We start from the raw sequence: 15,752 nt of genomic DNA, 5'->3' as shown, positions 1-15,752 counted from the left end.
TCACAGGAAGGCCAAAAAGATCATCAAGGACAACAACCACCCGAGCCACTGCCTGTTCACCCCGCTATCATCCAGAAGGCAAGGTCAGTACAGGTGCATCAAAGCAGGGACTGAGAGACTGAAACAGCTTCTATCTCAAGGCCATCAGACTGTTAAACAGCCATCACTAACATTGAATGCTAGCCACTTTAATAATTAAAAATTAGATGTAATAAATGTATCACTAGCCACTTTAAACAATGCCACTTTATATAATGTTTACATACCCTACATTACTCATCTCATATGTATATACTGTACTCTATACCATCTACTGCATCTTGCCGTTCGGCCATCGCTCATCCATATATTTGTATGTACATATTCTTATTCATTCCTTTACACTTGTATAATGTAGTTGTTGTGAAATTGTTAGATAACTTGTTAGATATTACTGCATGGTCGGAACTAGAAGCACAAGCATATCGCTACACTCGCATTAACATCTGCTAACTATGTGTATGTGACAAATAAAATGTGATTTGTTTCCATTGGACCTTTAATATTTTTGTTGGATTATTAACAGGGTTGAGTAGGTTACTTTCTAAATGTAATCTGTTACTAGTTATCTGTCCAAAATTGTAATCAGTAATGTAATTTTTGGATTACCTAAATTTAGTAACATAATCTGATTACATTCAGTTCATTTTTGATTACTTTCCCGCTTAAAAGGCATTAGACTTATTAGCAGCAGTTGCAAGGGCACATTTTTCACTGGTTGTCCACTGGTTTCAAAAACAATGATTGATAGGCATCTTAAACTTCTTGAATGCAACCATTATTGGGTTGAAATACACATTTAAATTTGTGAACAGCCATCCACAACAACCACAATCCGTGAGGTGCAAATAGCTAAATGAGAGAGCAGCAGTGTGATTCACATCAATGCGCTATGTAGATATCAATAATAAGTGGCATCCGTATCGCTGTAGACTACACTGCTGTAACGGATTTCCTCCTCTTCGACTGCCCACCCCAACTCACACCCTGACCATACTAAAACAAAGAATAAAATAACAGAACTATGGTCAGAACGTGACAGTACCTTCCCCCCTCGCTGGGGACCCGCGCCACGGGTCCCGAATGGACGGGAGATTCCGTCAGCGCCGGACAGGCGGGAGTCTCCGGCAGCTCCGGAGTGAAGGGCGATTCTGGCATGGCCTGGCTGACTGACGGCTCTGGCGGCTCCTGGCTGGCTGACGGCTCTGGCGGCTCCTGGCTGGCTGACGGCTCCCGGCTGACTGGCGGCTCCCGGCTCCAGACGGGAGACTCTGGCGGCTCAGGACAGACGGGAGACTCTGGCGGCTCAGGACAGACCGGAGACTCTGGCGGCTCAGGACAGACGGGAGACTCTGGCGGCTCAGGACAGACGGGAGACTCTGGCGGCTCAGGACAGACGGGAGACTCTGGCGGCTCAGGACAGACGGGAGACTCTGGCGGCTCAGGACAGACGGGAGACTCTGGCGGCTCAGGACAGACGGGAGACTCTGGCGGCTCAGGACAGACGGGAGACTCTGGCGGCTCAGGACAGACGGGAGACTCTGGCGGCTCAGGACAGACGGAAGACTCTGGCGGCTCAGGACAGACGGGAGACTGGCGGCTCAGGACAGACGGGAGACTCTGGCGGCTCAGGACAGACGGGAGACTGGCGGCGCTGGGCAGGAGGAAGGCTCTGGCGGGGCTGGACAGACGGGAGCACCTGTAGGGAGGAGACGGAGAGACAGCCTGGTGCGGGGGGCTGCCACCGGAGGGCTGGTGCGTGGAGGTGGCACCGGATAGACCAGACCGTGCAGGCGCACTAGAGCTTTTGAGCACCGAGCCAGCCCAACCTTACCCGGTTGAATGCTCCCCGTAGCCAGGCCAGTGCAGCGAGGTGGAATAGCCCACACTGGGCTGTGCTGGCGAACCGGGGACACCATGCGTACGGCTGGTGCCATGTACGCCGGCCCGAGGAGACTCACTGGAGACCAGATGCATAGAGCCGGCTTCATGGCACCTGGCTCAATGCCCACTATAGCCCGGCCGACATGAGGAGCTGGAATGTACCGTACTGGGCTATGCACACGCACCGGGGACACCGTGCGCTCCACCGCATAACACGGTGCCTGCCCGGTCCCTCTCGCTCTCCGGTAAGCACGGGAAGTTGGCGCAGGTCTCCTACCTGACTTCACCACACTCCCCGTGTGCCACCCCTCAATACATTTTTGGGGCTGCCTCTCGGGCTTCCAGCCGCACTGCCGTGCTGCCTCCTCATACCGGCGCCTCCCCGCTTTTGCTGCCTCCAGCTCTGCTTTAGGGCGGCGATATTCCCCTGCTTGTGCCCAGGGTCCCTTGCCGTCTAAAATTTCCTCCCAAGTCCAGGAGTCTTGTGTTTTCGGCCACTGCTGCTGCCCGTTACCACGCTGCTTGGTCCTCTTGTGGTGGGTGTTTCTGTAACGGATTTCCTCCTCTTCGTCTGAGGAGTTTTAATTAAAACTCAGAACACTAAACAATAAATGACAACGTGAATTTACAAAAGCGAAACAGTACCTTGTGGCCCAAACACACACACGGAAACAAACACCCACAAACCAAAAGTGAAACCCAGGCTACCTAAGTATGATTCTCAATCAGGGACAACAATTGACAGCTGCCTCTGATTGAGAACCATACTAGGCCGAACTCAAAAAACAAACAGACTGCCCACCCCAACTCACGCCCTGACCATACTAAATCAAAGATTTAGCATTTATTCAAGTTGGATAATCTTTGGATGCTGACAGCAGTCGTACCATTGGAAGACACAGCTTGGACTGTAGCGTTTTTTTTTTTTTAGCAAACTTCCTTTCTGAATTTGAAGTAATCTAGTTTTTCAAAAGTATCTGTAATCCGATTACAATATTTTTGCTAGTAACATAATGGATTACAGTTAACATTTTACTTTGTTAATCCCTTACATGTAATCCGTTACTCCCCAACCCTGATTATTATTAATTCATTTATTGACTTGAATTATTTTCCATTGGATTACACATTTCCTTGGACTTGCACTTCAGGTAGGACTAAGGTTGTCCGTTATTTAGATGTAGCTCTCTGCAGTGTTGACCCTGACAGGTCTCTTCATTTGTTGATGATTGAATTAGACTTTAGTTCCTTATGTTGAACCCCCATGACAGAGGCAGACCTCTGTCACACTTGTGTAAAGAGAAGACGGACAGCCCAGACTTTAAAGTACTCCTTATGTCATTTTTGAGGTATCTGTACTTTACTATTTATATTATTGACAACTTTTACTTCTACTTCTACATTCCTAAAGAAAATGTCCTTTTTACTCCACACATTTTCCCTGACACCCAAAAGTACTTGTAAAATGTTGAATGCTTAGCAGGACAGGAAAATATTCCATTCACTCACTTATAAAGAGAGTATCCCTGGTCATCCCTACTGCCTCTGATCTGGCGGACTCACTAAACACACACACACTTCGTTTGTAAATTATGTCTGATTGTTTGAGCGCGCCACGCTCTCGTGAATTTAAAAAACAATATAATTGTGTCGTCTGGTTTGCTTCATATAAGGAATTTGAAATGGTTTATACTTTTACTTTTGATACTTTACTATAATTGAGCAATTACATGTACTTTTAAAACCAAATACTTTCAGACTTTTACTCAAGTAGTATTTTACTGGGTGACTTTCATTTTCTATTAAGGTATCTTTATTCTTACTCAAGTATGACAATTGGGTACTTTTTCCACCACTGGTCTTAACATGATTGTAATAAGGTCAGGACCTCTCTAGTAACCTATGCCACTGGGCCTCATCAGCCACACACAGAGGCCCTGGGAGGAGACATATAATGACCTAGTCAAAATATAGCCCTGTTTCCACCGTGAGTCCCGGGGCGGCTAACAACACCCACGCGGCGCCACGCTCTCGTCATTATTGCACACTTCCCTTCCCGGCTGTGAACGCCTAGACTCATTCCGGCAAATTAACCAGCGAAGTCTCAGAGAAAGCCTGTGGTTAAGCCCCAAGTCTGCCATCAGCTACTGTAGCTAGAATGGGCAGTAACTGCCCAGCCTGACTGCTATTAGTTCTAATGGAAAACTCTTCACTCCCCTGCCAGGCTGGCTATTGATGGGCCTCCACGCAGAACCTTTTGAACCCATCTCCCCTGAGATGTTCTGGCTCTCTGTCTGCCTGGGAGAAGGGTTGTAAATTACAATCTGAGCTGCTGTGCACTAGCCGGGCTGGGATGGCTGGGGAGGGCCCAAAGTGTACGAATGAGTCATGGCGGTGTCGATGGTTTATTAAATTTGTGTACCGGGGCTTTTGACAGATGTCGTTTTTTAATGAGATGACAAAAAAAAACAGAGTGGGAGCAGGCTGCTTAGATACAGCATGCACAGAAAGATGGGGGGGGGTGTTCTCTATGGTGATTAGTTTCACACAGACTTGAGGATAAATTATGTTGAGAAATTTGTTGGCTCATTTTGAAAAATGTGAGGGGAAAATGCCATGGTTAGTCAGGGCTGTTTCTACTCCCCCACCGCACGGGCAAAACATTTTAGTGCCCCACCCCCCCTCTTGACGTAGGAGAGAAAAATGGACGTTCTAAAGTCAATTTCCTGCAATTCTACCCATTTTACAATGACTTATGCCATGATTTCTGAGTGAGACTGACTAACAAAATCAATGAGAGGGGGCCCCCTGGAGGCCCCCCTGGAGGTCAGGGCCCCTGGGCACACGCACTGTGTGACCGGTCGGTATTACTACAAGTTTAGATGGCTGGCTAGTCTATTTTCCAATCTAAAAATTGTTAGCTGACATGGCTAACTGAATGACTGTCAATGACTGACATAAGAGAAAAATACCTGATGCACAAACAAAATTCGAACTTGCACCTTCTACTTGTATTCTACTATTCTAACTCAACAGTAAGTTGAGACCCCAACTTAGTTCTCACTTATGTCACTTATACCTGTATGGTTTCATGGAGTATTGAATAAATTGGCCTATTTCATTGGCCTATTACTGAAAAACATGTATGAAATGAAAATGTATTTATAGCCGGTAATTAAAAAGTGCTGGGCCTCTATCTCTGCTTGCGATCATTAAAAATGCCCCTGCATAGGTGTTTATGACTCAAAACCTATTAACGGTGCTCCGTAACCCCACAGAATGCCCTATGCACGGAGGCTATATGCCAAATAAAGAAATCATGTAATTACACAATAAGAAGCAATAAACTGTATTGGTTCTGTGCAGCTTCCTCATAAGATTGTTTCGTGGCAGGTATGATGTATACATGCGGTAGCATATACACTCAGCAATCATAAATGTCAACATCCTGAAAGTAAAAGTAGCCCTTATCTCTGTCATGCACACACACACACACTCATAAACACCTGATGCACCGACGCCCACTCCCCCCAGATTCAAAACCTGGAGCGAGCACACATAAGTGCGATACACATAAGTGGGATACACATAAGATGTATCCCACCACACAGCCACCAGTGTTAAGCATGCTTTAGAAATAGAGGTGCGAACGTTAAAACTTCAACGAAATTAGGATTGTTAATGTTAAGAAAAAAATCCCTGACCCAAAAACAGTGTTATTCACAGAGAGTTGTTCTTTAGGAGGTCCTTCACGTGTGAGATAAGTCAGATGTGTGAAAAAAATCTATTCACGATGAGAAAATGTGTTGAAACCTTTGAACTTGGTGCTACAATGTTCTATCTGCAATCCAATCACACAATGCTGGGTTGTCAATCAAAATGCTGGATTGTCAATCAAATATTTTTGATGTACTTTTTGAGTACATCGGAAGGCATCGCAAAATGTCAGTTATGAGATCTGAGACTTGCAAAATACTCTCTCAAAACCATACATTTGCAGATAGAACCAGGGGCGTTTCTAGGATTTGAAGACATTGGGGGCTTAGCCCAAAGATCAGCATGGGGGATAAAAGTAAACAACTGTTTTTAATAGTAATTTCACAGGCTTTTTCACCTCACCTGCAAATGATTTGTAAACCATGTTTTTCTTTTTCACTGTCTGTATTTCAGCTCTTATATTTTGTGCTAATAAAACTGAATTAAAACCTATAGAGAAGCATGAAGTGTGACTGTCTGTGTGCTCAATCCACCTATATTCTCTTTCCATGTGCCCTCGTCTGTTGCTGTCTCAGTGTCTTGTTTGTCTATCCTCTTCTCTTATGGCCTGTTCTGTTCTTCTGGTGTCTCTCCATCATATCCTATTCTTCTATTGCTGTCTATGTGTCTTGTCTGGTTTCACTCTCCATCATTTCCTCTTCTTTTGCTGTTTCTGTGTCTTGTCTAGTGTGTCTCTAGTTTGGGGTACTGGGGTAGCTGAACTTGTTTTGGGCCTGTGTCTGGGTCACCTAAATCATCCTTTTCCCTACCATTTGCCCCTGGCTGCTGCTGTTGTAAGTGTTCCACTGGACTGCTGTTCTCATCTGTCCTCCTTTGCTCATCTGAAAGCTAGAAAGGTAGGGGTGCAACATGTCATTTAGTTAGTTTTAAAGGGCGACTACACGTCTTGATTTGGCCTCGTTTCAGATTTGGTTCATTAACAAAGGCTAGCGGCCATGGCTGAAATTAAACGCGAGCTGGTTTCGGGGTTGTGATTTGATGTGGGTGTGTGTGTTCGCAGGTGGGAGGAGTTAGACAATCTTTTTCACCAATTAGCTTCAGCTGGCTGGTGTGCGACTTGACTTTGGATAGCCTATCTCTGGGGCTAGTTAGGGACCGTCAATAAATTACACATGTAAATTGGACAATATTTTCATGTTGCACACCTCTTAGTTTTCTCATTAAATGCTTTTAATATTTGTATATGAATTTCTACAATTTATAGTTGGTTTCAGGTTTTTCAGTTACCGTATACTGACACGACCAGGGCAACTAATCTGTAAGGAAAAAATGTTCAAGTGTCTACGTAACAGTGAAATACAACTCCAAACATGATAGATAACAAGCTACATAACCCCTAGACTATATGAATATAAAGAGACATGAGCACAAAAAAATGTACCTGTACAATGGAATAAGTTATAAGACCTCTATTATTCATTTAATTTGGTCACTTCTACCAGGTCATTTGAGATGTTAAGATTACATAACCTTTGAGGATAACTTAAGGGCCTCTGTATTTTTCACTGTTTTGTTCACCTTCAGTCGAACCACAAAGCTGGCCATCTTTTCCCCTCTCTTCATGGCTGCCCTTCCCTTCTAAGTTCAAGTTTGATTATTCGTCACATACACATGATATACAGTGCCTTGCGAAAGTATTCGGCCCCCTTGAACTTTGCGTCCTTTTGCCACATTTCAGGCTTCAAACATAAAGATATAAAACTGTATTTTTTTGTGAAGAATCAACAACAAGTGGGACACAATCATGAAGTGGAACGACATTTATTGGATATTTCAAACTTTTTTAACAAATCAAAAACTGAAAAATTGGGCGTGCAAAATTATTCAGCCCCTTTACTTTCAGTGCAGCAAACTCTCTCCAGAAGTTCAGTGAGGATCTCTGAATGATCCAATGTTGACCTAAATGACTAATGATGATAAATACAATCCACCTGTGTGTAATCAAATCTCCGTATAAATGCACCTGCACTGTGATAGTCTCAGAGGTCCGCTAAAAGCGCAGAGAGCATCATGAAGAACAAGGAACACACCAGGCAGGTCCGAGATACGAGATAATTTAAAGCCGGATTTGGATACAAAAAGATTTCCCAAGCTTTAAACATCCCAAGGAGCACTGTGCAAGCGATAATATTGAAATGGAAGGAGTATCAGACCACTGCAAATGAATAAATGCAAGTGAATAAATGGCTGTTTTTTTATAGTTACATAGCCTATATGGAAATAACAGACATGAGCTATGCATGTTTACTAGTAGAATGGAATACGGCCTGTATGATTATTTTACTTTGTCAGTTCTACCACTTTAAACAGGGTTAAATATAATGTTGTCGTAAAATTCCGCTTCAGTCCACACTATCAGAAGTCCCAAAACATTATCTTCGGTCTGAGCTCGACACGCTAGCTACAGATACGAAACCCAACAAATACACTTGCTGGAAATAAACACTTCGTCTTAATATCATGACTTGTATCGACATTCTTTGCGCGCTCATTCACTATATACTGTTAAATAACTCTGACACCCAATAGCTTAAGGATGCTGTGCGCTAGCGCTAGCTTATTAGCATTAGCCAACCTTTATGTTGGGAGAGACTAGCTCGTTAGCTATAAACCTGTGGCGAACTCTTTCTGGCTTTTCTGCCCTCCACCTCATTCATTGCTGCCTCAACTTGCTCAACCTGCTAGCTTTTTTCGGAAGAAGTTCTGAATATCCATATTTGCTCTGTTCTATAATTTGTCAGTAAAACATGTTTTTTAATACTGCATATAGAGCAAGTGATGTGTGGTTACGGAAACTCATATCAGACCTTTTTACCTCGTGGCTGGATCAAAAACCTCTGAAGCCCAGGTTTAATGATGCCACTGGATATAACCTTATAGTCCCAAGTCCTTGATTATTCATATCATAGGTTCTGGTCCTCTTTTGCAATTACTTCGGGTTTTTCCCAGCAATTTTTCAGAAAGCTCTCTATGGTTTAAACAAATAAATACAGGTGCCTTAAAGCATGTTTAAGGTCCCATTGAAGAAGCATTGCTGTTTTTGTCTTGTTCTATATCAATACGAAAACCTCCATAGAAGGAGTATTTCACTACAATGACAAACATACCAGATTTGATTGATATCTAGCAAGTAGTTTACTGACTTTGGGTGTCTACATTAATGTGGACGCTACCATGATTACGGATAACGACTGGGAATAATGATGAGTCAGAAAGTTACAGAGGCATAAACAGCATACACCCCCCCCCCCCCCCCCCCCCTTCCCTGTTATTGTAATGATGAGAGGTTAGCATGTCTTGGGGGTATGATATTTGTGCATCTGTAACTTTCTCACTTATCATTATTCACCTGTTGCATACCATTTTGTTTGTTTGAACAATAGCAGGAAAAAAGACCACCAAATTAAGTTTCATCAACTGCCTAAGGACCAGGCTAAACGAACCTCATGATTTCAGACTATACGCCGCGATAATGATGGAAAGCTGTGGGCTCCGGTTACTTGATACATCTATGTGTGTTCGAAGCACTTCAACACCGGTAAGTCGCTAGCTAACACTTGTTTGTATCTAACTAGCTATGTGTATTGTCTGTGTAAACCTGGAAATTCCACCAAGTAGGTGGAAATATCGCCATAGGCTACTTTGGGCCATTTGGTAGGGCTATCTCCCCAGCTGGTCTACAGCAAGTTGAAAGCACATACAGTGGCTTTGGAAAGTATTCAGACCCCTTGACTTTTTCACATTTTGTTAGGTCACAGCCTTATTCTAAAATGTATTAAATTGTTTTTTTCCCCTCGTCAATCTACACAAATACCGCATTAAAAAAAATGTGAAACACATTTACATAAGTATTCAGACCCTTTACTCAGTACTTTGCTGAAGCACCTTTGACAGCGATTACAGCCTCAAGTCTTCTTGGGTGTGACACTACACTATAAGCTTGGCACACGTGTATTTGGGGAGTTTCTCCCATTCTTCTTAGCAAATCCTCTCAAGCTCTGTCAGGTTGGATGGGGAGTGTTGCTGCAGTTATTTTCAGGTTTCTCCAGAGATGTTCGATTGGGTTCAAGTCCGGACTCTGGCTGGGACACTGAAGGACATTTGGAGACTTGTCCGGAAGACACTCCTGCGTTGTCTTGGCTGTGTGCTAGGGTTGTTGTCCTGTTGGAAGGTGAACCTTCGCCACAGTCTGAGGACTTGAGCACTCTGGAACAAGTTTTCATCAAGGATCTCACTGTACTTTGCTCCATTCATCTTTGCCTCGATCCTGACTAGTCTCCCAGTCCCTGCCACTGAAAAACATCCCCACAGCATGATGCTGCCATCACCGTGCTTCACAGTAGGGATGGTGCCAGGTTTCCTCCAGACATGACGCCTGGCATTCAGGCCAAAGAGTTTAATCTTGGTTTCATCAGACAAGAGAATTTTGTTTCTCATGGTCTGAGAGTCTTTAGGTGCTTTTGGCAAACTCCAAGTGGGCTGTCATGTGCCTTTTCCAGAGGAGTGGCTTCACTCTACCATAAAGGCCTGATTGGTGGAGTGCTGCGGAGATGGTTGTCCTTCTGGAAGGTTCTCCCATCTCTAGAGCTGTCAGAGTGACCATTGGGTTCTTGGTCACCTCCCTGACCAAGAGCCTTCTCCCCTGATTGCTCAGTTTGGCCAAGCGGCCAGCTCTAGGAAGAGTCTTGGGGGTTCCAAACTTCTTCCATTTAAGAATGATGGAGGCCACTGTGTCTCGGAGCTCTACGGACAATTCCTTTGACCTCATGGCTTTGTTTTTGCTCTAAAATGCACTGTCAACTGTGGTACCTTATATAGACAGTTGTGTGCCTTTCCAAATCATGTCCAATCAATTGAATTTACAACAGGTGGATTCCGATCAAGTTGTAGAAACATCTCAAGGATGATCAATGCAAACAGGATGCACCTGAGCTCAATTTCGTGTCTCATAGCAAGGGTCTGAATACTTATGTAAATGTGGTATTTTTGTTTTTTGCACAAATGTATAAAAAACTATTTTCGCTTTGTCATTAAGGGGTAGAGATTGAGGCATTTTTAAAAATTTAATCCATTTTAGAATAAGGCTGTAACGTAACAAAATGTGGAAAAAGTCAAGGGGTCTAAATACTTTCCGAAGGCACTGTATAGGCAAGCCAACAGGATTAAACTTTTCCAAGTACCTAGACCGTTCAAAGGGCAGGCGAAGACGGGAAGTAGTTACGCAACATATCTAAGACTAGCGAATTAGATCGAGATTAACTTCTCTCGCTAGCCAGTCAGCTAACCGGCGAAAACGCTAAGGGTTAACAAACAGTGACTTAAGTATAATGTGGCAGCTTTTACTGTCAGTGTTAGCAGGTCGGGTAACAAATTGGAGTGGCAGAATAAGTATCATGCAAATCGTTTGTTGTTGTGACTGCCAAGTGTGTTAACAACGACACGTGAAGCTGCTGAAAGCGTTTCTTGAAACGACAAAAAAGCGTCACTAGTTATCTTGGGATGACACCAAAATTAGGCTAATCCCATGGGAGTAACGGGAGTACCCTACTCGGGGGGCGTGGCCATATTAAGCCACGCCTCGCTGTGTGTATCTACAAGGCGAGCTCTGTTGTCGAGTAGAAAGAACGTCATTGCCCCCTAGTGGTCATATGCAATAGGATGCAGTAGGACCATATTTTGCATTGCGAATTCATATGGAGCGATAAGAAAAATGCATACAATTCTAAACTGGGAAAACCGATAGATAAATTGCTGTTTACAATTTTTTTTATTCTCCACTTGTCACATCCTTATTTAGAAAACGAAAGCAGTGGCCATATGGGCATCACAGCAGCGGCTTGATCACACAGGCACGCACTCGCTAGCACTGTTACATAACAGGCAGCCCACATTCCTGCTGCCTGCTGCCTCTCTTGGTCAGAAGATTAAGAGGCTGTTAAAAAGAATTGCTATGGCTCTCTGAGAGGATTATTTCACACTTTCAGCTCACCAAACACACATACGCACGGATACACACACACACAGTCACTCAAACACAAGTACGTTCACACACACACATCCGTCATTCCTCTAGCTGAGACCGATGCCACATCTGACCCACATCTACCACGTGTGTGTGTGTGGCTGTGTCCAGCCAAGCCCTTAGCTGCTTGTATTCTGGGATTACAATACATTTTGTATTTCTAAATAAAGGCTCTCACACTAATCTTCTGGTTAACATTCATTGGTGCCATTGCCAAGTCTTAAACCCCAAAACAATGTTTAGTGGCATTTTTCCACTGACAAAATAATCATGCTCTATTTTTGGGAGATATCATTCTGCCTGCAACAGGGCTCAGCGCTGCCTGCGACTGACTGCACATACTAGCTCACTGGAAATATGAAATAGGAAGCATATTGAACTTTATGCTAAAATGCGATTAGACTTTAGAAGTGTGTGCAGTGCTGGACACAGATAAGACCAAACCTGAAACAAATGGAATATTAAGCCTAAAAGTATGTGCATTTCCCTATGCAAAGTACGGATAAGAGACCTGTCTCAACTGAACAAGCCTCATCAAAATGACAACACTGAAAAGTCTCTCAGCTCCATGTTGACCTGTTTTCTATTGAAGCTACTGCAGATCAAATCAAATTTCATTTGTCACGTGCGCCGAATACAACAACCTCACAGTGAAATGCTTACTTTTACAAGCCCTTTTAACCAAACAATGCAGTTTTAAGAAAAATAAGTGTTAAGATGATTGCCACCATAGTGAAAGACAAAACATATTGCAGCAACAGCGTCTCTACTCTCTCTTCTCTGCATAGAGGGGGGTGCTGTGCATCTCAGAATTCTTAGCAAATTCCAAAGCATTTGGTGAAATAAGGCACATTTCTACTCCATAGCCCATCAGTGTCCATTCAATCACATATCTTACCGCCACTGCCTCCAGAATCTGCTTGATGACATGGGCAGCATCTCTCTCACTGTAGTAGCCTCTCTCCACAATCCTAAAAGGGCAGAAAGAGCCTAACGGTCAAACACTGTTCAAACGTTACACAGGGTTCAAATACCCCACTTTGGAAGAGAGCGGGCCCTCAACTCTGTAGTGAGGGAAAATAATAGGGCCGGGACGATACCAGTACCGCGATACTCGTTAGTATTGTGGCAAGGAAACAAAACACGAAGCGAGTTGAATGTATTTAGGAAAACAGCCCTAATGTTGGGAACAAACATCAAGTCACATGTATTTATTGTATTTATTTTCCAAGCTACAGCACACAGTATTTTACAAACACTAGGTTTTTAAAGGACCAAATAGTGTGCTTTGTGTTTTCATTTTTGCCATGGAAGAAATATTGCGATACTGGTATTGTCACAGACCCGATAATAGGTACTTGTTACTGTCAAACATTCATAAGCCTATAAGATGATAGGAGGATAACGAGTTTAACAGACAATTTAATTTGGCTATTATACAAAAACAATAAAAAAATTGAGAAACAGACTCATATTGATTATTCATGATGAGTTTTACAGATGGGTGGGGTATTTGCTCAAACCACAGTGTTCTAATCGGTTTCCTGGCAACAGTGCTGGTGAGGGCCATTACAAACATAATTTTCTATTCCTTTTATGCTCTACATCTCAATAACGCCTGTGTCATAAATTGCTGCTAATGACAAAGCAGGCGAATGGAACAGGGGGACTGAGTGAGGCCACTGACTCCACCTCTGGCCTCGCCGAAGTGAAACCAATTTCAGCAGGGATATAGGGTTGAGACGGGGATCGTAAGGGTGGTATATTTTGGGCTTAAGCACCTGTCAAAGAGTTCCCCTCCAGTTACCAGCTCCAAGATGAGGGCGATGTCTGTCTCTGTCTCAAAGATCTCCTTCAGGCGGATCTGAGGTCCAAAAGCCACAGGTAGTGGGGAAGACGAGATTGAGAACTCGCCAAAAATGTTGACAAAGACATAATAAAAAACATCCATGTTACTATAGTCCCCATTAATGTTCCTTTAATTCACATTCTTAGAAACATTTTTTTTTTAACAATACAACATATCAAAAACATTGGAGTTGCTAGTATCCTACAAGTCACCACTATTATTCATGTCCATCATGGCCTGAGAAAAGATAACATTTTAATGTTTATAAGCGGCGTATTGGATCAAATAAAGTGACCTCTTACAATATTCGGGTGGGAAAGTCGCAGCAGGACACCAATTTCAGTCCGCACTATTTTTTTGTCGATCTGAAATGGGAAGAACGAGAATGAGAGCCCCCATTATGATCCTGTCAGTGTAACTATAAAATGGCCGATGGACTCACAGTCTTCTTGAGGACCTTTGCAGCATAGGGCTTCTGTGTCTTCTTCTCCTCTGTGCGAAACACCACTGACGTGGCCCCCCTAGGAAGAAGGTAAATCGGTCAACGTCGACGGCTACGATTTATATGGTTCTCTCCATGGGGCAATGATTCAGCATTGTATCTCAAGTTCTACTCATGAACTGCTTATGAATCATAAGTAAGTATAATGTCATTTGCTCATCAAACGTAACACTCAAAAGCTGACATCCACCTCAAGCACTACAATAACTCCACGGTGAACCATTCGATGCAGCATCCATCTACATGCTTATTGCTAACACTGATAAATCAAACAGTTGTGGAGGAAAACATACAGGAAAAGAAAGTATTTCAAAGCCATGGCACGATTTACATGAGAGGGCAGAGGGTAGCACTAAGTACGAGCTGAAACCGCGAGTAATCTGTTAATACGTGACTGGGCTGTCTCGTGTTGTCTGTTGCTTTTAAATCGACTTGGGAATCTAGAGATAATGCCCTGGCCCAGCGTGTATCTTTATTCGTTCGAACTAGGGAAAGCAGTAGCAGCAGAAGACACAGCAGCAGCTGAGCTGTGGGTTGCCTAGGACAACTGGAGCACCACATGTATCTTGCTTCACTTGAACAGTCTATATGACCTCACACATACAGATGGTTATGTGTTCTGGTGCTCTATCTATATGATATACGTTCATCAGTAGAGTCACACTGTTTCATATCTGTATTTTGGTATATCTCAACATTGAAAGGTATAATTTGTTTTTATCAATGTGTGTTCAAATTCAGTTGAGCCGTTGAAGAAATAGAGGCCTTTGTAGCAATAGTATTTTCTCGGGATTTACTAATCCGCTTCGATACCGGTATACCATCATCAAGTGAGCTATCGATATGTACATGTGTACAATCATTACTATTCAATACCGCCAGCATAACTGGTATTTTGGTCAATTAGAATCGGATGTGTATTGTGTAAAACTGAACTAGGTCGTTATTAAGAGGGCGGTCAGAATAAAACCACACAGTGGAATAAGGAGGGAGTACTGGCAGCAGCCAGCAGCTATCTAATCTGGGACTTCCCCTCAGTAGTATCCCTATGGGGGCACTCAGCATTTGCCCTGCTTAGGAAATGATTCCCTGTTTCTCCAGCAGTCCTGCTACTGCTAATACAATCCAGGCATAATCATCCCCCAGCCCTCTCGACACCACTCTCATAGCTGTAGGGTCTCCTTGGTAACCAGGACAACTCTCCTTGAAAAGTAGACCCCTAACAACTGTGCACACCCTTATATGGGGAGGTTGGGGGAAGCTGAGAGTAAGCTGTGTATGTTTACGTGCATGAAGCAAGTACCAGTGGCTGAACTGGCCTATTGTTTACGATCGATCTGCCGACTGTAGATGGATCCTCAAATGTCGATCACAGATGATTCATTCAGTAAATGTCCGTATCTGAGTCAATATGCACTGTTGGTGTTCAATTGTTACTGCTAATTCTAGCAAACGGTGGCCCTACTTTAAGTAATAACCATATCATTTGGATCTAGTGTTATGGGTTTGAGTCCTGTAAAGGGACGTGCGGACAGCTTTCTGAACACTTGGTATACAGTTTGTTATACCACTGACAGTGAGATCTCTCCCTGCTGTCTCACACGGAACTCCCGAAGGGACAAAATGGGTACCTGTCCATTATACATGCAGTTGCGGGTGAGGAGAAGAGAACTGTTACA

The 15,752-nt window shown here is 43.5% G+C and overlaps 1 protein-coding gene across 1 annotated transcript in view; it reads right to left on the bottom strand.

Annotated features, from left to right (window-relative positions):
* Nucleotides 1-15,752, bottom strand: part of LOC109902328 (calcium/calmodulin-dependent protein kinase type IV) — a 32,626-nt gene that overhangs the window by 14,820 nt on the left and 2,054 nt on the right. The window contains exons 2-5 of the mRNA XM_020498598.2: nt 14,014-14,092; nt 13,874-13,936; nt 13,504-13,586; nt 12,621-12,693 (exon numbers count right to left, since the gene is read on the bottom strand). Of these exons, the coding sequence (XP_020354187.2) occupies nt 12,621-12,693; nt 13,504-13,586; nt 13,874-13,936; nt 14,014-14,092 (298 nt within the window). The remainder of the gene's footprint in view (nt 1-12,620; nt 12,694-13,503; nt 13,587-13,873; nt 13,937-14,013; nt 14,093-15,752) is intronic.

The sequence above is a fragment of the Oncorhynchus kisutch genome, linkage group LG13, assembly GCF_002021735.2.
Source record: "Oncorhynchus kisutch isolate 150728-3 linkage group LG13, Okis_V2, whole genome shotgun sequence".
Taxonomy (NCBI): domain Eukaryota; kingdom Metazoa; phylum Chordata; class Actinopteri; order Salmoniformes; family Salmonidae; genus Oncorhynchus; species Oncorhynchus kisutch.
Note: the sequence above shows the minus strand (reverse complement) of the source record. Positions and strands in the feature narration are given on the sequence as shown.